The sequence below is a fragment of the Calypte anna genome, chromosome W (genome assembly GCF_003957555.1).
Source record: "Calypte anna isolate BGI_N300 chromosome W, bCalAnn1_v1.p, whole genome shotgun sequence".
Classification (NCBI taxonomy): Eukaryota; Metazoa; Chordata; class Aves; order Apodiformes; family Trochilidae; genus Calypte; species Calypte anna.
Genome location: NC_044276.1, coordinates 12,923,139 through 12,944,221, shown reverse-complemented (window position 1 = coordinate 12,944,221; position 21,083 = coordinate 12,923,139). Strand labels below are relative to the sequence as shown.

The window sequence follows — 21,083 nt, the reverse complement described above, 5'->3', positions numbered from 1 at the left end:
GTGCAATAATTGTCCAATAATACTTAATGTAAGATTCTTGTTCTGTATCTTGCAACATTTAATGCCTAAACCTCTATCCACTGAAGTAAAAAAACTTCAGTTTTCCTATAAAAAGAATATCACTCTAAAGGTTGCACAAAAATTGTAAAAATGGGATCAATATGCACCATAAACATTCAGAACTTGGCAAGCAAATAGTTGCATTTAATTTTTTAAAAATAATAATTTCTGTTCTCAATATTGACACTGCTGTTATGAACTTTAATTATTGCACTGTGAACAAAGTCCATTACCCCAAACAATGGGAATAGTTTATTTACAACAAATACAGTTTTTAAGATCAATGGGTTATAATGGGCTAACAAAAGCAGCCTTGGTACAAGCTCTGACCTAGTCTTCTCTGGAGACCAAGTCCAGGCCAAAGGGTTTTTTAAATTCCTAATGTCAGGTGATACAATAATAGGGATCAGGTGTTGCTGTAGTGATTGCTCATATAACTTCAATAAAGGATAAATGTTTTTCCACTGTAACCACCTTTTTTTGTTTGTTTTCTGGTGGGGTTGTGATAAAGCAAGTATGCACCAAGAGAGGGTGCATAGGGATTCATGTGCACAATATAATTAAGCAGAGGCAAAGCTAGGGTTATCGCCTTCTACTTTTGCATACCATAGACTTGTTGGATGAAACCCATGGAGCCCTGGGACCATTCTGTCACTTGTATGTGCACTGGTAGTGTTCTTAGTTCTATAAAATTTGCAGTCTGTCTTGTCTCAAAGAATATATAGTATTTAATATAGTTGAAATATATTATGCAAAAATATCTATGTAACTTTACCTTTTGTACAGCCAATTGTCTCCGAATACCAATTCTAACTCAAGGTATAGTGAATGATTTTAAAGGTCCAGAAGCTGTTTTAAAAGTCTGTAAAGACTGACATTCTTTTTTTTTCTTTCCCACAGCTGGACCGTATAGTGGTTTAGGTGAAGTCGCACATCGAGAGAGTGTTCCAATGCACACATTTGCGAAGTATCTTTTCACCTCTCTCCTACCTCATGATGCTGAATTGGCATACAAAACTGCACTGAGAGCCATGCGGTATGTATTCACAAGTCATCTAGAAATAGCACAAGTAGTGGTTTGGAAAAGGGGAAAAAGCTTGGTAATCAAGACCTAGTGTTTTATTCTAAAAGAAGCATTGTTCCCTTTAAGGAGAAATTAGGTTCTGTCATCTGTAAAAGCAATTGATGTCTGTATTAACTATAGTATAATAATTTATAAATGTAGAGTGTTTATCTAAAACTGTAAAACAGCATTCTATGTTACAAATCCTTCTAGAATTCCACTCTTGGGGCATGTGGATTTGTGTTAAATGACAGCTTTAGCACATATGTTCTTTTACTGGTGTGGTTGTGTGTGTTTGTGTGATGGAAATGAGAAGAGAGGCATCTCACCACCAGTCTCAGGATTATCTGCTAAACAGCAGATGATAGGACTCTTTGTTCCACCAGCCTTCTTTATAAAGTAACTCCCAATGATAGATTTGAAACCAAATGATGTGGTCTGAGCCAGTACTCTTGTGCATCATAACTAAGCAGTCTTGCACACTTCTGGGTGAATGTTGGAATTTAAATGGAGTATGTCATGTGACAACAAAATTTCTCACTCACATACCATTTGTCTTTAGTAATAGGGGAAAAAAATGTTTCTCAAGGAGTGCTCAGTGCCAGATTGTTAATGGTAACTAAGAAGGGCCTTCTGATGGAAGTTCCAAGGGCCTACCTAAATGATCAGCCTAAATCTATGTTGTCCACATACAGTGCAGGGAAGAAACTGGTCCCATTTGGATTGCCTGGTCGTTGTCAAGAACCTTGTAGTAAATGATGATTTACAAAGAATAGTCACAACTGAATACTAAGAGCAATCAAGTCCTAGGTTTACCAACACACCCCACCCCAAACAAACGAACAAAACAGGTCAGGTGAAGTATGCTTAGTCTATTTGGCTTTTTTTTCCTCCAAAGGTGTCTAATATTAGGAGTCTAAGAAATATGGAGTGACCTTGGGTATCTGCAAGGAAATAGAAGACAAGAGTACATTGCTGATTAACTGTTGAGAACATTCAAATGTATGATCAGATGCTGGGGCCATCTAAGTACACCCCTTTTCTTTCATTGAAATGTAAGCTTATCAATAGCCCTGGTCATACCAGATCAGCAAGATAGTACAAAATGAGTGGTATGTGGTTATCTGTGGTGGATTTTTGGGGTGGGGGTGGAGTTTTTTTGTTTTTTGTTTTTTTAATGAAAAAAATAAATTTTATAAAGTAGACTTGTGTCCCTGTATTTAATTCCGATCACTTCTTTAAAGTGTTTCTCAGACTGTTTGTGTGGAGTTTTCCTCCTTAAACTAAACTACTGAAACCACTTGAAAAACTGGAATAGGCAGTGAATGTGATGGCAGTATGCCATTCCTCTTGAAGAAAGATTTGGGCTTTCCCCAGAAACAAATCATAACTGAAAACTTTTCTGGAAGTTTCCTTTCTCAAGTGGAAGAACAAGCAAGGCACTGAAAGACCCAAATGATGAAATCTCTAGTTAATCATGGGGAGCTCCAGACATCTTTTGTCATGAAGCTGCCATCTCAGCCAAAGAAGGTACTTCTCAAACAGACCAGTATAAGAAAGAGTTGTTTGTTTCCATCTGGTAAAATCACTGGAGACATCAGCATAATCAGGGCTGTTTTCCATAGCTCTCTTGTCATCTCTTTATAAGGCAGATGAGAGTTCAACCTTTTGATATGTTTTATTTGTTTTTTTATATATTTGGCACTCTTAAGAAATGTGGACTGCTATCTTGAACCATGGTGATGGCAGGTGCAGACATTTTCTATTCCATGTCTGTCTGCATCCCTCAGCACTTCTCAAAAATTCTTATAAAGATTGGTTACTACTTCCATTCATAACATAGTTCAGTGTACAAAGCAGTCCTGATACAAACAAATTGAAAAAGCAACTAAAACCAGATGTTGCTTTGAGGAGGGTAAAGAAGAAAGCAAACATGAAAACTGAATATCTGGCTCATGTTTGCGAGGTAGAATGGATCAGAAGAGGGAAATTTGAGCATCCCTTTCTCCATGGCATGGGTAAAATGTTTCCACATAGAAATCTGTGTGGTTGCTCATGCTTTTAGAAGCAGAGCATGTTTCTTTCTTCACTTGAACATTTATCAAAGAAGTTAACTTCCCGAGACTACAGCTAGTTGCTCTCCAGATATGTGTTTAGTGTCATTCTACACAGGTCATTAACCCATGATGAGAAATCTGGAGTGTTTTGCTTCTCTGTATTCTAAACTATCTGTTGCTGTTTTATTTTTTTAAATCCTCTTTTAGTGTGGTGGAACACTCGATGTGAAATCAATGAAAGTTGAGATCATAAGGCCTTTCATGCATACACCTCAGGTCTCCAAGGACATGGGTGTGCTATCCTTGATGGTCACTTCTGTCTACAGTTCTCTGCTTGCAGCCTGAAACATGTAGTAGAGCCTTGGAGAATGTGGATCTGCAGTGACCTAGTTAACTGCTCATTTGGAATCTGAACTTGAATGTTTGTCTTAGTTTGGCTGATCCCTTGTTAAGCCTGAATTTCATCCCAGGCTTTGGGAGTCAGACTTTAATGGTAATGTTTAATCACAAAGTAGCTTTGCTAAAACCTAGCTAAATAATTGATGTTTGAAAATATTTACATATTCTCAGTATGATGAACTACTCCACTTTCCTTCCTGAGTGCTGTGGTTCCAAGACTGAAACAAGACAGAGGAAAAAAGCTTCAACTCCATGGATGATGCAGAAAGTCTCTGCTGCCTTGACTAATGGATGGCTTAATTATCTTGTAAATTCCTGCATATGCCCACTGATGTAGGCAAGTTTGGCAAATGGACTTTTAAGATTACACAATAAGAGAAGTGGTTTTCCAATATCTTTATACCCCAAACTGCACATTTCATAAAAATGGTCAAGTGTTCTTGCAGATTTTTTTTTGCTTATGAGTAACCTAATATTATAATATAACAATGATTTAATGAAAGAGGATTTCTTCCTTATTTTAGGTTGTTAGTATTAGAATCTACAGCTTCTTCAGGTGATGTGTCCCGCCCACACCATATTGCATCAGTTGTTCCAAACCGATATCCCCGCTGGTTCACCCTAAGTCACATCGAATCTCAGCAGTGTGAGCTGGCATCAACCATGCTATCAGCGGCCAAAGGTACATTGCTGTCATTTACTTACTCAACTAAACGTATACTTTTAATATTGCATGGAATAAACAGATTATAAAACTTGTGTTTAGGAATCCAAATCACAGTCTGACAGAAACTTGAAATGGGAACAACAAACTGGACTGACTTAAACCCGTCACTTAATTTTCTAGCAAAGTGGTTAAACTAGCTAGATGGTAGCCAGATGTCCTTGATTTCAGACTGCTTTTTCTTCTTCTGACATGTTATATAGACTGTGAAACCCAGAACTGGACAAATCACTTTTAAAATTCACAAATCAGGATGACTTTTGGCCATGTACTATACTAACACCATCAGGCACTGGAGGAGTTTGTGTTGTCTTGTATCTTTCACACATGTGATTTAATTATGGAAGGTTTATAAAAACCAAAATGTGTATAACTGAAACATCATACTATTGCATAGCAATGGCAGATTCAATTATAATGCATCTCAGAGTGTTTTGGGAGCTTGCTCTGTTTTGGTGATTTTGTTTGCATCTTGCAGGTGATGTTCGGAGGCTGGAAACAGTGTTAGAATCCATCCAGAAAAATATACACTCCTCATCACACATCTTCAAGCTTGCCCAGGATGCATTTAAAATAGCAACACTCATGGACAGCTTACCAGACATCACTCTTCTGAAAGTTTCTCTGGAACTGGGCCTTCAGGTATTTCCCTTATTCATTATTAATAGAGTAGAAAACAGGAATTTGACCCTGTGTTGGTGGGTACAACTCTAAGTCTCTGAGGACCATACTCTCTTTGGGCTCTGGAATTTTTAGATGCTGTTTTTTGATGTAAAGCACAGTTGACTGGTAAACACAGAGCAAGGGGCTGTGCAGCTCCTTTGTGCTATTCGAATGGAAGAGAGAGCTGGGAGCAGCTGGCTGCAGGACACTACTCTCTTCAGGGATGAGAGAGGACCAATGAAATCCCAATGTAGGGATGGCTAGAAAGGAAAATTATTCTGCTTGTCAGAAATGCACTTTTGCAGAACTTTTGCATGACCTTGAGGGGTTTCTTACAATTCCTCCCATCCTTCCTTTCCTTTCCCTCAAATGAGATTGGGTAGGTGTGTGTTGAGTTACTAGAGAAAGCCAAGGTCAGCCATAATGACCATTTTCTTAGGTAGACTGCATTAACAGCAGCCCTCTCGCTTGCTACATCAGATCCTGTGCTCCACAAGCTGTGGAATGGTCATCTGCATCAGACTCAGCTTGATGTGTAGAAAAACCTCAGATCAGTTTTCAGACTCTTAGGAGAGACTTTACAAACTAAAAGGAGACAACTAAGATTTTAGGTATCTGGAGTAATACTGTCTTACACTGATGAATCTTGGAGTATACACAGTTCATTTCAACAAAAATTAATGTCTCCATCCCTCTTCAGGGAGTTCTTAAAAACAACAAACAAACAAAATGCAAAGATCAGAAAGCCATTTATTACTTTGCTTCAGTAAACAAACCTCCAAAGACTTGGGGAAATTATCCCAGTTGCTTCTTACGCCAAAGAAAGGTACTATTTGCCTATTCTAGACTTCTGGAAGCTAAAGCCTTTAATCAGAAAGCTGAGATTATGTACTTTGTTAGCCTTTCTTATTCCCAAGGTTGCTGTGGAAATCTACTTTTTTTCACATCTTGGCATACTTCTGCCTTAAATGTTTGTTTACTTGAGAGAGAGAGAAAGATCCTTATGACCGACTTGAATACCACCCCAAGGATTCACAAAGTGTCATTCAGTGGTAGCAGCACGCTTGGGATATCACTGTGTTCATGGATACCTCTGTATGGATGATGGTGTCATCAGAATGTCTTCAGTAAGAACTAGTGTAAGAAATATCATGAACCTGTACTTTCTCATAAATCCAGTGTTTTGAATAAACAGGTATAGAATATGTCTAGTTGTCACGGTTTAACACTGGCCCGGCAATTAAACCGAATAACAGACGCTCTCCATTAATCTCTCTCTCCTCCCCTTATTCCATACCATTTGCATCATGCTCCAATCATTACTATCTCTTATCTCTAAACGTATCTATACACAAATTACTACTATCTCTCTGTGCTAAAATTCACTAAGTAACTCGGTCTATGATTGCAGATGTTCATCTCTTGTAGCAGATTGTCAAAAGAAGGAGCAATCTTCACAGTTCATGTCCATGGTCCACAGGTTGCAGGTTGCAGATGGTAACTTCAAGGAAGTCACTGGATGCCAGCTGATGAACCTAGTTCTGGTTTCATCACTACAAAATCATCCTGAAAAACACTCATGGAACACTGTTAGTTTATGCAACAATTCACATAACAGTAGTTAAGGAGGGATACAAGTTCACGACTCCCAAAGAGTCCATGCATTACTGATTAAGCTAGACAAGCAGAACTTAGGAATTCTCACCTAGTGTGAGATTCCCTTGTGGTACACATTGTACTTCTCCATCTTTCATCATCACCCACCAAGTGTGTCCAGGCCCTTGAGCGAAAACAACCCCACGAATGGGTTTGCCTTTGCCTGGGGCAGGATAAACTCAAACTGTTTTCCTTAGCAGATTCTTTTCATGCACCACAGGCACTTTGTCCCCATCTACTGTGTGTAGAAGATCTGACTGAGCAGGACCAGCTCGATTGATGGAACCCCTGGTGTTAACTAAGCAGGTAGCTTTTGCCAAGTACTTGTCCCAAGTTTTTGAAAGTTCCACCACCCATTGCCTTTAAGGTAGTTTTTAACAGTCCATTTTACCTTTCAATTTTAACTGAGGCTGGTGCATGATAGGGAATATGGTATATCCACTCAATACCATGTTCTTTGGCCCAGTTATTTATGAGACTATTTTTGAAATGAGTTCCATTATCTGACTCAATTCTCTCTGGTGTACCATGTCTCCACAAGACTTGTTTCTCTAGGCCCAGGATAGTGTTCCGGGCTGTGGCATGAGGCACAGGATATGTTTCCAGCCATCCTGTACTTGCCTCCACCATTGTAAGCACATAGTGCTTACCCTGGCAGGTTTGAGGCAGTGTGATGTAGTCGACTTGCCAGGCCTCCCTATACCTATATTTTGACCATCTCCCTTCATACCACAGAGGTTTCAACCTTTTAGCTTGCTTAATTGCAGCACATATGTCACAATCGTGGATAACCTGCACAATAGCGTCCAAAGATAAATCCACCCCTCGGTCACGAGCCCATCGATATGTTCCATCCCTGCCTTGATGACCTGAAGCTTTTTGGGCCCATTTGGCCAAAAACAGTTCACCTTTATGGTCCTAGTCCAGATCTATTTGGAACACTTGAGCAGCCTCATCTGCTCGTTGGTTGTTTCGATGTTCCTCAGTAGCTCGATATGAAGGTACGTGGGCATCTACGTGACGCACTTTTACATCAAGTTTCTCTAACTTAGCAGCAATGTCTTTCCAGAGTTCAGCAGCCCAGATAGGTTTATCTCTACGTTGCCAGTTGTTTTGCTTCCACTGCTTTAACCAACCCCATAAGGCATTTGCTACCATCCATGAGTCAGTATAGAGATAAAGTCTCGGCCACTTTTCTTGTTCAGCAATGTCCAAAGCCAATTGGATGGCTTTTACCTCTGCAAATTGACTTGATTCACCCTCTCCTTGTACTGTTTTTGCAACTAGTCGTGTAGGATTCCATACGGCAGCTTTCCACCTTCGATGGCCTCCTACCAGACAACAGGATCCATCAGTGAAAAGAGCATATTGTTTCTCATTCTCTGGTAGCTGGTCATATGGTGGGGCTTCTTCAGCCCGTTTTACCACTTTTTCTGGTGGCATTCCAAAGTGTTTGCCTTCTGTCCAATGTGTTATTGCTTCTACAATTCCTGGAAGATTGAGTCTTCCTATCCTAGCTCTCTGTGAGAGTAAAGCAATCCATTTACTCCAGGTAGCATCGGTAGCATGATGGGAAGATTCTCTACCTGTGTACATAAAACCCAGTACAGGTAATCGTGGCACTAGGAAGCGCTGTGCTTCAGTACCAATCACTTCTGAAGCAGCTCTAACTCCTTCGTATGTGGCCAGTATCTCTTTTTCAGTGGCTGTGTAGTTGGTTTCGGAGCCTTTGTAGTTACGACCCCAAAATCCTAGAGGTCGGCCTTGAGTCTCTCCTGGAGCTTTTTGCCAGAGGCTCCATGTAGGACCATCACCTCCATCTCCAGTGTAAAGCACATTTTCAATGTCTGGCCCTTTTCGAATTGGTCCAAGGGCCATTGCCTGCACAATCTCCTGTTTAATACTCTCAAAAGCAGCTTGTTGTTCTGAGCCCCATTTAAAGTCTTTCTTCTTCTGAGTAACCTCGTAGAAAGGTTTCACAATCTGATTATAAAGAGGAATATGCATCCTCCAGAAGCCAACAGTTCCTAAGAAGGACTGAGTTTCCTTTTTGGTAGTTGGTGGGGCCATAGCTGTTATTTTGTTAATCACATCCATTGGGATGTGGCAACGTCCATCTTGCCACTTAACTCCCAGAAACTGTATCTCTTGTGCAGGTCCCTTTACCTTGCTCCTTTTAATAGCAAAACCAGCCTCTAGAAGGATTTCACTTATCTTCTTACCTTTCTCATAGACTTCCTTTGCTGTGTCACCCCACACAATGATGTCATCGATGTACTGTAGATGTTCTGGAGCTCCACCCTTTCCCAAGGTATCGTGGATCAGTCCATGGCAGATGGTAGGACTGTGTTTCCACCCCTGGGGCAGTCGATTCCAAGTGTACTGGATACCTCTCCAGGTGAAAGCAATCTGTGCTCTGCATTCTGGTGCTATAGTGTCCTGGTTTGGGCCAGGATAAAGGTGATTTTCTGTCTTGTACTTTTTTGCTTTCAGCTAAGTCTCTTTAAGTAGTTGCACTTGCTGAAATTAACAGCAAGTTTCTTGGACAGTGTGTGCTTCTGGGATTGATAACACTTGATGTTTATAGTTACTGCTAGAGACTGGTGTGCATAGCCAAGGACACTGCTCAGCTCTGATGAAAACATTTTACCGTCCAGGAGGATAAAGAGGTCCCACCTGAGCCCTCCTTTGGGGAGGAACAGACAAGATAGATGCCAGAATTGACCAAACAGAGTATTCCATCCCATACACGTCATACTCAGTATAAATTTGAGGCATCATGAGGGCCAAGCCAGATTTCCGGATTTCCTGATTTCCTGCTTCCCTTCCTCCACCCGGCATCCTGGAAGGATTCCGTCCGTTCGTCTGCCTGTGGTCCTGATCCGTGCCAGCCCATATCTGTGTGTTCCTGCCTCCAGTCCAGTCCAGCCTGGACTTTCCCAGGGCTGCCCTGCAGCCTCGGTGGTGACGTGAGTGTTATTGGGGGAGAGGGGGGAGGGCTGTGGTATCCATTTTCCTGTATATTTGTATATATTTAGTAATTTTTCCTATTTATCATTACTGTTTCATTAAAGTTGTGTAGTTTAGTTTCCAACCCATAAGTCTCTCTCCCTTATTCTCTCTCCTTTCTTTATCAAGGAGGAGAGAGACATTAATAGAGAGCATCTGTTATTCGGTTTAATTGCCGGGCCAGTGTTAAACCGTGACATATAGGAATAGCAAGAAATGCATTAACAATATCAATAGTAGCATACCACCTGGCTGCCTTTGACTCCAGCTCATACTGAAGTTCTAGTATGTCCGGCACAGCAGCACTTAGTGGTGGTGTAACCTCATTCAGGGCACGATAGTCCACTGTCTGCCTCCGCTCTCCATTAGGCTTTCGCACTGGCCATACAGGACTGTTGAAGGGTGAATGAGTCTTGCTGATCACTCCTTGGCTCTCTAGTTGCCAGATCAGCTTATGAATGGGGATCACAGCATCTCTGTTGATGCGATATTGTCTTCGATGCACTGTTGAAGTAGCAGTTGGCACCCGCTGGTTTATAGTTCTCAGCAACCCCACTACAAAGGATGTATCTGAAAGGCCAAACAAAGCATGCAGCCATCCTGCATTCTCAGTCTTAATAGCTGCAGTACCAAAGGACCAGCGGTACCCTTTCGGGTCCTCGAAATCACCTCCCTTGAGGTAGTCTATGCCAAGGATGCACGGAGCATCTGGACCAGTCACTATCGGGTGTTTATGCCACTTTATTCCAGTGAGGCTCACATCAGCCTTCACAATAGTCAGTTCTTTAGATCCCCCCGTCACTCCAGAAATAGTGACGGAGTCTGTCCCTTTCTGATTCGATGGCATTAGGGTGCACTGTGCACCAGTGTCCACCAAGGCTTTATACTTTTGTGGCTCTAATGTGCCAGGCCATCGAATCCACACAATCCAATAGATTCGGTTGTCCCTCTCCTCCACCTGGCTGGAGGCAGGGCACCTCTAAGCTTGAGCACATACAGCATTGTCAGTATTTGCCTTACTGGAGTTTGCATCCCCAGTACTCACACCTGATGTACAGGGATCTTGAGTCACCAGCATATTTGAATTGGGTAACTCCACACTGGAGACTTGAGCAGCCATCTTTTTAGAAGGACCTCCTTTTGCCTTCGGCTTACTCATCAACTCAAACACTCGGTCCTGTAGGGCAGCAGTAGGTTTCTTGTCCCACTTTTTCATGTCCTCTCCATACTCACACAGGAGTGCCCACAGGGTTCCTCTTGCTGAATTCTGTTTCTCTCGATTCCGTCTCATAGGAGGGCGTCTCCTCTTAATGGCTGCAGTGCGGCGTCCTCCTTCTGTCTGAGGAGAAAGGGGTGAATGCATTTTCTCAGATGCTCTCTTGATAGCTGAGACCCAGGCCCAACAAGGGGCTATGACGGCATCTTCACACTCTTGTACAGTTTTAATCACATACCTACAGTTGCATCCACATCTGCAGGGACCCATAGCATTACTGATAGTGTATGGTTAAAAGGTGGTGGTGCAGCATGCACAAACCCTTTGCATCATAGGTCTAGGGCACGGTACGTGATAAGGATCTTCAATGTCATCGTTATTATAGATCACGTCTCGTACAGCCAATTCTTCCAGATACCTGATAGTTTTCCCAAGTCTGGCTGCTTTGATCTGTGGGCAGTCTATTTCCTCTTTATAGGGATATCTCTCCCTTACAGCTGACAAGAGTCGCTTCCATAGGCTGGTAGTTCCAGCCTTTTCCCCAAATGCCCGATCAATACCTGCATCTTTGGCCAGGGATCCCAACTGCCTGGCTTCCTTCTGAGTTAATGTTATGGTAGCAGCCCCTTCCTTCCAGCATCGGAGTAACCAAGAGAGGAGTGGTTCACCTGAAAAACGGCTGTAGTCTTTTCTCAGAGTACGCAAGTCTCTCATGGAATAGGGCTGAGCAGATTCTGAGTCTGAGTCCTCCTCAGCTGACTCTGCTTTGGAGTATGCTCTAGCTGGTCTAGGAGGAGAGGCATTATCCTCTATTTCCTCTATCACCTGGTCATCTCGTTCAGACTTGGAAGGGTTAAGGCTCATTTCTGATTTCCATTGTTTTCCTTTTCTCCTAGTTACAGGGTCAACAAGTAACTGTGTGGGCTGAGGGGGAGAGGCTGTGGTGTCTGTAGCAGTAGCGGCAGCAGGGCTCACTTTCTGAACAGCATCAGTGTCTGTGGGGGTAGAGACAGCAACTGCAGCTGTAGCAGAAACACTGGCAATGCTCGACGGCCTTATCTGAGTTGTGTCCTTGTGTGAGGGGGGGCGAGAAGCGGCTGCGGAGGCGGGAGTGGGGGTGCTCTCTGTACGAGGAGCAGCTCTCACTCTCCGAACAGCAACTCTCGGCCTCTGAAAAGGCATACTCAATCTCATTACTGTGGTTTTCTTGTTACCCCTCACCAATATATGAGAAAAATTAACAACACCCACCAGAAGATTGAGAAATGAAATGCTATTGTTACTAAAATCTGGTGGAGTCAGCCCGAAATACGATGGAAGGGTATGATTTCCCAAATTAAAACTGGGAGTGTAATTACCAACCAAGTTTTTTATCTCTCTATGAAACACTACTGCACCATGCACCATGATATACATCAGTATTGAGGACCATATTGCAACGATGGTTCTTAAGCAGCTCTTACGAAAAAAGACCCACATAGTAACACTCATTCCAGCTGCAAAAATACACATCACATACCCTAAATACCAAAGGTACGGAATGATTGGTTTAATCTCCAACCCTGTGAAATTTCCAAAGAACAAGGTCTGATTCCAGCTCAGCAAAGCCATTCTTTCACTGGAGTTGGAATTCAAACTATTCAGGTAAATTAGTCAAAATTTAAGCTGGACTCGAGCCAATTAGCTCGAGCCCCACGTTGTGCGCCAATAAATCTGCCACGGTTTAACACTGGCCCGGCAATTAAACCGAATAACAGACACTCTCTATTAATCTCTCTCTCCTCCTTGATAAAGAAAGGAGAGAGAATAAGGGAGAGAGACTTATGCGTTGGAAACTAAACTACACAACTTTAATAAAACAGTAATGATAAATAGGAAAAATTACTAAATATATACAAATATACAGAAAAATTGATCTCACGTTCCTTCCCCCCTTTTCCCCCAATAACTCTCACGTCACCACCGAGGCTGCAGGGCAGCCCTGGGAAAGTCCAGGCTGGACTCCTGGAGTCGGCAGCAGTCAGGAACTGGAGGCAGGAACACACAGATATGGGCTGGCACGGATCAGGAGCACAGGCAGGCGAACGGATGGAATCCTTCCAGGATGCCGGGTGAAGGAAGGGAAGCAGGAAAGGCAGGAAGGCCAGGCAGCCGGAAGCTGGAAGCAGGAAATCATGGCTTGGCCCTCGTGATGCCTCAAATTTATACTGAGGATGACGTGTATGGGATGGAATACTCTGTTTGGTCAATTCTGGCATCTATCTTGTCCGTTCCTCCCCAAAGGAGGGCTGCAAGTGGGACCTCTTTACTCCTTCTGGAGGGTAAAAGTTTTCCTCAGAGCTGAGCAGCGTCCTTGGCTCTGCATACCAGTCTCTAGCAGTAACTATAAACATCGAGTGTTATCAGTTCTAGAAGCACACCCTGTCTGAGAAACTTGCTGTTAATTTCAGCAAGTGCAACTACTTACAAGAGACTTAGCTGAAAGCAAAAGTACAAGACAGAAAATCACCTTTATCCTGGCCCAAACCAGGACACCAATCTCTGTCCCAAGCTTACTAAGGTATTTTAAGACTCTTAAAGGTAGTTTGCTTTGCAGAAGGAAGATCATAGAAGAAACTCACAGCTGTAAAGATTGCTACAGTAACATTTTTTTTCTGTAAAAGCCTTACAGTGACAGCACTGTCTTCAGTGGTCCACAGATGCTTTCACCTCTTCTGCCTCCCAACCTAATGGCAATTAGATTGTCTGTATTTACTATCTAGTAACTGACTGCTTATGACACTCATATGTCCTATAAAACTATTTCTCCCCTTATGTGGCACACTGAACAGCAGTGTCCTCACAGTTATACTGTTCTGCCTCTCAGCTACAACAATGACAAGTTGGGCTGATTGGGCTGAGAGATGATACCAACAATTTCACAACTCTATCACTGGGATTTCTGTGACAGAAAAAACATATTGTTCTAGATTTGGGAGTACTGTATGGAGTCCTGGGTTCTTTCTCCTTATTTCCAATGGCAGCATGTGTTATGTGATTCAGGGGAGGCAAAGCATTTAAACTAGCTATGGAAAGAGGTCATCAGTGTGGCCAGATGGTCATGGAGGACCTCGGGTACATTCTGTCCTCCAGAACCTTACTGACACAGATGCTCTAAGATCTGCAGGTACAGGAGGGGCTTCTATTCCTCTTTTTATCTCTTGTATGCTACATCAATGCAAGTGAGCATTACCACACACATGGAGACAGGTACTGCTGGCAGGACTCTGAAGCAAGTTAGTGCACGTGGTCACTTGATGCATATTTGGTAAGTGGTGTCCTTTCCCTGAAAGCCTGTAAATCAATAAACCTCCTTCCAATGTGCATAACAAAGAGGTTTCATGTTGGTGCAGGAGATAATGGTTGGTTGGTCATTTTTTGCATCTCTTATGGGTAGTGAGCTCTTCTGTTCCTCTAGACTAAGAAATTCTTTTATTAATAAAAAATAACAAATCCATCAAGACAAAGTCAAGGGTGATCTCTGTGGAAGAGAGCTTGGCTTTCAGATAAGCTATGTAATTCCCAGGGGCTTCTTGTAATTTTCAGACTTACTAACCTGTTAAGAAGCTGTCATAGGTTGAGGATAAGGAACTAAAGAAGGAGGGCTTTGAGACTCTGAGAGGGGCTAAACATAGAGGGGTGCAGCAACCTTTCCTAGCACTTGTATTCATCCTGCTCTGTGCTGTACTGTACCAGCCTGCAAGACCAGCAGGGTATGTGGATCACCATATCACATCCTCCATCACTGTTCCCCTGTCACCATCAGCACAGGCAAGGGAGAGGTGCGTGCTCCTGATTCTGCTGCTCTCATCCCTTGCCTGCAGCTCACGTCTCTAGATTGAGGTTATGAAGAACGTTGCTTTACTCCTCACTCTACGTGGCAACTGACATGGCAACTGCCTCCTTGAGACTTCTGGTGTACACTGAAAATTAGAAAGCTTCTAGGTGTTTTGCAGAAGGAATTTGCTCAAGATACAAAAGGGACTGTGTGACACTGCACTTCCAACAGAGGGGAAAGCTGTCAATCAACTACTTCTATCAGGCTTCCTGTTTTCTGCTTCCCTCAGTTGTAATGACCACCAGTAACACTACAGCTCATAGGGCAGCAAGGACATCCCTGGTGATCCTCACAAACAGTGTGAGTCACCTCATTTTCTCTTTTATGAGGCTTTCCCAGCATCTTCCTGTCAACACTTTGTTGAGCATTTTGCCCCAAAGCAACTTATCTCCCTTTTTACTTCACTGTGTAAGTACGACCTTGGAGTCTGACCTTGCAACACTTCCTGTCTTGTCTTCAAGCCTCCTCAGACATTCTGCACAATTTTTCACCCTACAGTCAATGTAGTTTCATCCCACATAGTTCACTTTGGGCAGGAGGCCAAAACAGGCTGCTGGCATGCACCAGGAGACCCTGCCACCAGGGGACATTTTGTTCTATGGCAAACAACAAAGAAATGCAACAACAACAGCAACAAAAAAAAAAGCAAAAAAAAAAATGTGCTGTCACTAAACTTCATAAAAGAGAAAGGGAAATGTGTGGTAGCAAGCCCTTATGGTACCTCTGAAAACACAGGCCTTACTGCTGCTGAGGGAATTTCCTGGTCTCTGAGAGGCAGGGGATGCCTGAGGCAAAGAGTCCAAAACCTATGCATGACCAGGCTGATGAAATAAAGGTTGTCCAGCACAACAGCATGAGCCAGGCAGACCTCTCTCTTTGGCATTGCTATTTATCTTCTGAGGTTAAAAAAAAAACAAACAAAAAAACCCACCACAAAAATGAACAAAACAGAAAAGAAAAGAAAACAAAACCCAAACAGCAAACCTTCAGGGGGTTGTTTCCTGGGCTCTTGACTCCCCTGGTTGACGGTGGCAGCTGATGCCAGGGCTGGGCAGCTGGTGTCAAGACAGGGGATGCAAGTGAGCAGGTCAGGGGCCTTGGATCATACTGCTTTCCCTAGCCCATTCCTGAGTCCCTCGCAGAGGGGCTGCTGCCTGCCCCTGGAAAAGGCTCCATCAATATCCAGCAGAACAGTAGTATTCCTGTGTTTAATATCCCCATTTCATGCTTGTGCTGCTTTCTAGAGCAAGGATGTTATCCCAAGAACCATGACTCAACTCAAGTCCAAAGTGTCACAGCACTCAGGCTACCAACCTGCCTTGCCATCTTGCATGGCAGGCAAGCTTTGTGCTCCTGAGCTACTGTACAATGCTGTACAGCCATGCTGCCCAGCTGCCCCACTCCAGCCCAGAGCTAGCTGCCTCTTTCCAGTGGCAGGGAAAGATCCGCTCCTATAGTGCTTGCAAGAGCTTGGTTGAAAGGTATTATCACATATAAGTGCTACAGTGTGTGCTTATCTACTGTTGTTTATAGGAAAGTCAAAAGTCTATTAGAATAAAGTTACCTACAAAAAGGTAGGTTACTCCTGGGAGGAATTTTAACAAATACAAGAGTTTGGTGATTGCAGCCAATATAAAAACCAACCAACCAACCAAACAACTCCAGATGTTCTATATTAGGAATTATTTCAGAAAATAAAAAACAGGGAAGAAATTGGAATGCCTTTATGCACTATATCACACACAGGTAAAATTACATGCTTTGAAAAGGGCTGTGTTTTCCACATTGCAATTGGAAAAGCTTTTAGATATCAAATACATTATTTTGAAACATATTGGCACCATACGATGCATTAGATATAATCCAGGGCTTCTTAGATGCCATCAAAGATTCAAATGGTTTGAGGAACAGAAATGAAAAGCTTCAGTTCAGATAGAAGTCACTATATCCTTTTCCAGAACAGATATATCTTTAAAATCCTCTATGGGATTTATTATGGTGTGCCTATTAGACCTATGAAAACATTCCAGTCCCACATTGGGCATCAATAAATCTGCCACGGTTTTAGACAGTGACAGATGTCCTCTGTTATTCCCTACCACCCTCTCAGAGGAAGACAAGGAAGGGAATAAGGGAGAGAGAGTTTAAGGCTGGAAAAAAAAACTTGGGTAGGTTTAATAAGGTAGTAATAGAGAATTACAAATGTATATACCAACATGTAAATATGGAGCTTGCTCTCCTCAGCTGGTAATTACTTCCCAACCAGAAAAGTCTCACACTGGACTGGGTAACAGATGAGTCCAAGTCTAGGATTTCAGTGACAGTTCACAACAGTCTTATAGTAACCGAGCTATTCCTACTTGGTTTCACAGTCCGTAACTATTATTGTTTTATATTTTGTGAGGAAATATTAGCCACTTCACATATATGCTGCACAAATTGTAAAAGCTTTATGGTTTAAACAAATTGCAACAGTTTATTTAGGGGAAAAAGGAAATATCATGCTGGAAAGGAGTCTTAGGAAGGGGTTAATAGTGGGAGAAAAACATAGGAAAACAGGTCTTTAAACTAATGAATCACCCCCAGGAGAAAGCTTTTTAAGAAAAGAAAGAGAAGAAAGTGAACAGATTAGCTTCTTTTCACCCTCTGGAGAATCACCCCATCAAGCAGCCTGGGGTCCATATTCCTTCTCTGAAGTCACTGGTGGTGCTGCTCACTGCTGCTCCTTGGTGCTGCTTCGCGTTGCTGGTCGCTGCTTTTCGCTGCTCTTTTCCCTTCTGATTTTCTCCTTTTTACTCTGAAGTTTTATAGTAAAAAATTCCTTCTTCTCATCAAGAGAAGAGTGGATGAGGGAAAGGCTGTGGATGTTATCTTCCTGGACCTTAGTAAAGCCTTTGACACTTTTGACACATATCTCCCACGGCATTCTCCTAGAGAAGCTAGGCATAGACAGGTGCACTCTTCCCTGGGTTAAAAACTGGCTGGACAGCCAAGCTCAGAGAACTTTGGTGAATGGAATTGAATCAAATTGGCAGCCAGTCACAAGGGGTGTTCCCCAGGGCTCAGTACTGGGGTCAGTTCTCTTTAATATCTCTATCAGTGATCTAGATGAGGGGATTGAGTACGCCCTCAGTAAGTTTGTAGATGATACTAACTTTGGCAGGGCTGTTGATCTGCCTGAAGGAAGGCTCTGCAGAGGGATCTGGACAGGCTGGATCGATGGGCCAAGGTCAGTTGAAGGGGGTTTAACAAGGTCCTGCACTTGGATCACAAGAACCCCATGCAATGCTTGGGGAAGAGTGGCTGGAAAGCTGGCCAGAGGAAAAGTACCAGGGGTGTTGATTGACAGCCAGTTAAATATGAGTCAGCAGTGTTTCCAGGTGGCCAAGAAGGCCAACAGCATCCTGGCTTATATCAGAAATAGCGTGGCCAGCAGGACTAAGGAAGTGAGCGTTCCCCTGTACTTGGCACTGGTGAAACTGCACCTCTAATGCTGTGTTCAGTTTTGGGTCCCTCACTATAAGAAAGACACTGAGTTGCTGGAGCATGTCCAGAGAATAGCAACCAAGCTGGTGAAGGGTCTAGAGAACAAGTCCTATGAGGATTGGCTGAGGGAACTGGGATTGTTTAATTTGGAGAAGAGGAGGCTGAGGGGAGACCTTATCACTCTCTACAGCTACCTGAAAGGAGGTTGTAGTGAGGTGGGGGTTGGTCTCTTCTCCCACATAACTGTTGATAGGACAAGAGGAAATGGCCTGAAGTTGCACCAGGGGAGGTTCAGATTGGATATTAGGAAAAATTTATTTACTGAAAGCGTGATCAGGCATTGTCACAGACTGCCCAGGGAGGTGGTAGAGTCACCATCCCTGGAGGTGTTCAAAACACATGTGGATGTAGCACTTGAAGACATGGTTTTGTTGGAATGGTAGTATTGGGTTGACAGTTTGATTTGATGATCTTAGAGGTCTTTTCCAACCTTAATGATTCTCTGATTCTCATTTAAAGGAGTGTAGAAAAGCACTATAACATTTTGTGACAATGATATACGAGGTGTTGAGTTGCATATCTCAAATATATGGCTCTGAAAAGAAGCTAAGGTATTTGAGACTTGTATTTTGAATAGGCTTTCTCATGCTTCAGAATGAATTCCCATATGTAGTTTTGGAAATATTTGATCAGTTTTCAGCCAAAAAGCTCTTACTTTTTTCCCTGGAATCTCTCTTTGTAAGAGGCAAACCCCCCTCACACATCCACACAAGCCCTATTACAGAATGGAGTATCCTTCTCATTCTTTAATGTCTGTAGCAGAAAATTAATCTAGAACAAAGTAATGAAGCAAACACATAATGAGGATTCAAGACTTGGAAGGGATAGAAGTTGCAGAAGCTGTATAATGCTAATACTACCAGGTCAGGACAACTCAGCAAGGCTTGGTAAGGTTCATATTTTACATGACAAGTGGTTTAGGCCTAGCCAGCAACAAAGAAGAGCTGCTCACTCATTCCTTCCACTCATGGTGGGATGGGAAGGAGAAAATATAACAAAATGTAACAAAAAGCTTGTGGGTTGAGACAATGACAAGGGAAGGTTCGCTCACCAATTATGGTAATGAGCAAAACAGACAGCTTGGGGAAAAAAAATCACTTTAATTTTTCTCCAATCAAATCAGAGCAGGACAAAGAGAAAACAAAACCAGAGCTTAAATGCCTTACCCCATCCCCTCCCTTCTTCCCAGGCCCAAATTAATTTGCTCCCAATTTCTCTAACACCCCCCAGCGGCACAGGGCAATGCGGAATGAGGGTTGAGGTCAGTTCATTCTGCCAATCCTTCCTTCTTAGGGGTAGGACTCCTCACAGTCTTCCCCTGCTCCAAAGTGGTCTCCCTCCCATAGAAGAGAGTCCTTCAAGCACTCCTCTGACATGAGTCCCTCCCACGAGGTGCAGCCCTTCAGGACCAGACTGCTCCAGTGTGGGCTTCCCAGTCATGATCTTCTTCAGGTGCAGCCACCTTTCCTGGCATAGGGTCCTGCAGGGCTGCAGGTCCATGTTACTTCCACTGTGGCCCTTCACAGGCTTCTCCACCCTGATTCTCACTGCAGAGGAATCTCTGCTCAGCACACCTTCTCCCCCTCCTTTCTCACTGAGCTTGGTATCTGCATAGGTATTGCTCTCATCTCTCCTCTTCTCCCTCCTGCAGGTCTTTTAGCAGTTTACTTTTCCCCTTCTTTAATATGTTAATCACAGAGGCGTTTATCACTGTCGTTGATGGGCTCAACCTTTTCCATACTTGGGTCCGTCTTTGGAGCCAGGGGAGCTTCTCACAGTAGCCACCCCTGCTGCCCCTCCCCCACTACCAAAGCCCTTCCATACTGACCTAAGTTGTACAAAGATTCAGACCTTTTCCTCCTTAATCTTCCAGTGACACAAGTCTCTCTGTCAGAATTCATGGGTACACTGGCATCTCTGATAGTTGCTTGCTGCATATTAATATTTTCTTCAGCTGAAGATATTAAAAAAAGTGAAAGGTGTTCATGTCATGTATACGACATCACATAACATACCTATGATGATAAAGATCTTGGTAAGGCAGAAAGCTCCTCTTCAATTTCCAACTGTGCTGTATCCCATTAATCACTGTGGGCTGGAAAACTTATACATATCTAACAGAGCAAAGGCTCCAAAAAAGCAGAAAAGTTTGCTGTCAGCTTGTGAGCAGGAACTCTATGCTGGGTGGAGTGAGCCACACACTTCCAAATGTAGCAGAACATGTAGAGGAATGGCCTGAGCGGGGGTACACAGCCCCATGTTTGAGGCACTCAGGTGCTAATTACGAGGTGGGAGGCGTGAGCTTGTGTTAAGACCACCTGTGTTAAGCCTCGGCCCCCGCCCAATTAGGGTTTGCCTCAGCTGTGCATGAGCAGGATTGGGGGGCCAATAAAAGGTGAGCTTCCAAACACATGTGGAGCTCCCTCTTCAGCAGCCAAAGGAGGAGGTTAGCTGAGTCTGGAGCAGAGGCACAGAGTGAGGCTAGCCAAGTCTAAAGGCAGCAAAATCAGAGCACTGACTGTGCACCTTCCTGAGAACACCTCTTTGACTAAGAAGCGCTGTACCCCAAGAAAGGTTCGCCTGTCTGCATCCGAATACACAAAATGCTTTAGAAAAGCCAAAGGACAGAAAGAACTGTCCTTGTACAGATTTGCAGCACATCTCAACTCTCATGGTCACCCAAATAATCCACTGAGTGGGAACATGTCCCCCCACACTCTTCCATCCCACCAGGGCAATATGTCAAGGCTTACGGTTAATTGTATAGACCACACACCTTCAATTGTAGTCAGCATTTGGTCCCTCTGATGCAC

At 43.2% G+C, this 21,083-nt stretch overlaps 1 protein-coding gene across 1 annotated transcript in view; it reads left to right on the top strand.

Moving 5' to 3' along the window:
- Window positions 1–21,083, top strand: part of LOC103538534 (zinc finger SWIM domain-containing protein 6) — a 161,562-nt gene that overhangs the window by 117,108 nt on the left and 23,371 nt on the right. The window contains exons 10-13 of the mRNA XM_030468330.1: window positions 961–1,096; window positions 4,104–4,261; window positions 4,782–4,945; window positions 15,969–16,062. Of these exons, the coding sequence (XP_030324190.1) occupies window positions 961–1,096; window positions 4,104–4,261; window positions 4,782–4,945; window positions 15,969–16,062 (552 nt within the window). The remainder of the gene's footprint in view (window positions 1–960; window positions 1,097–4,103; window positions 4,262–4,781; window positions 4,946–15,968; window positions 16,063–21,083) is intronic.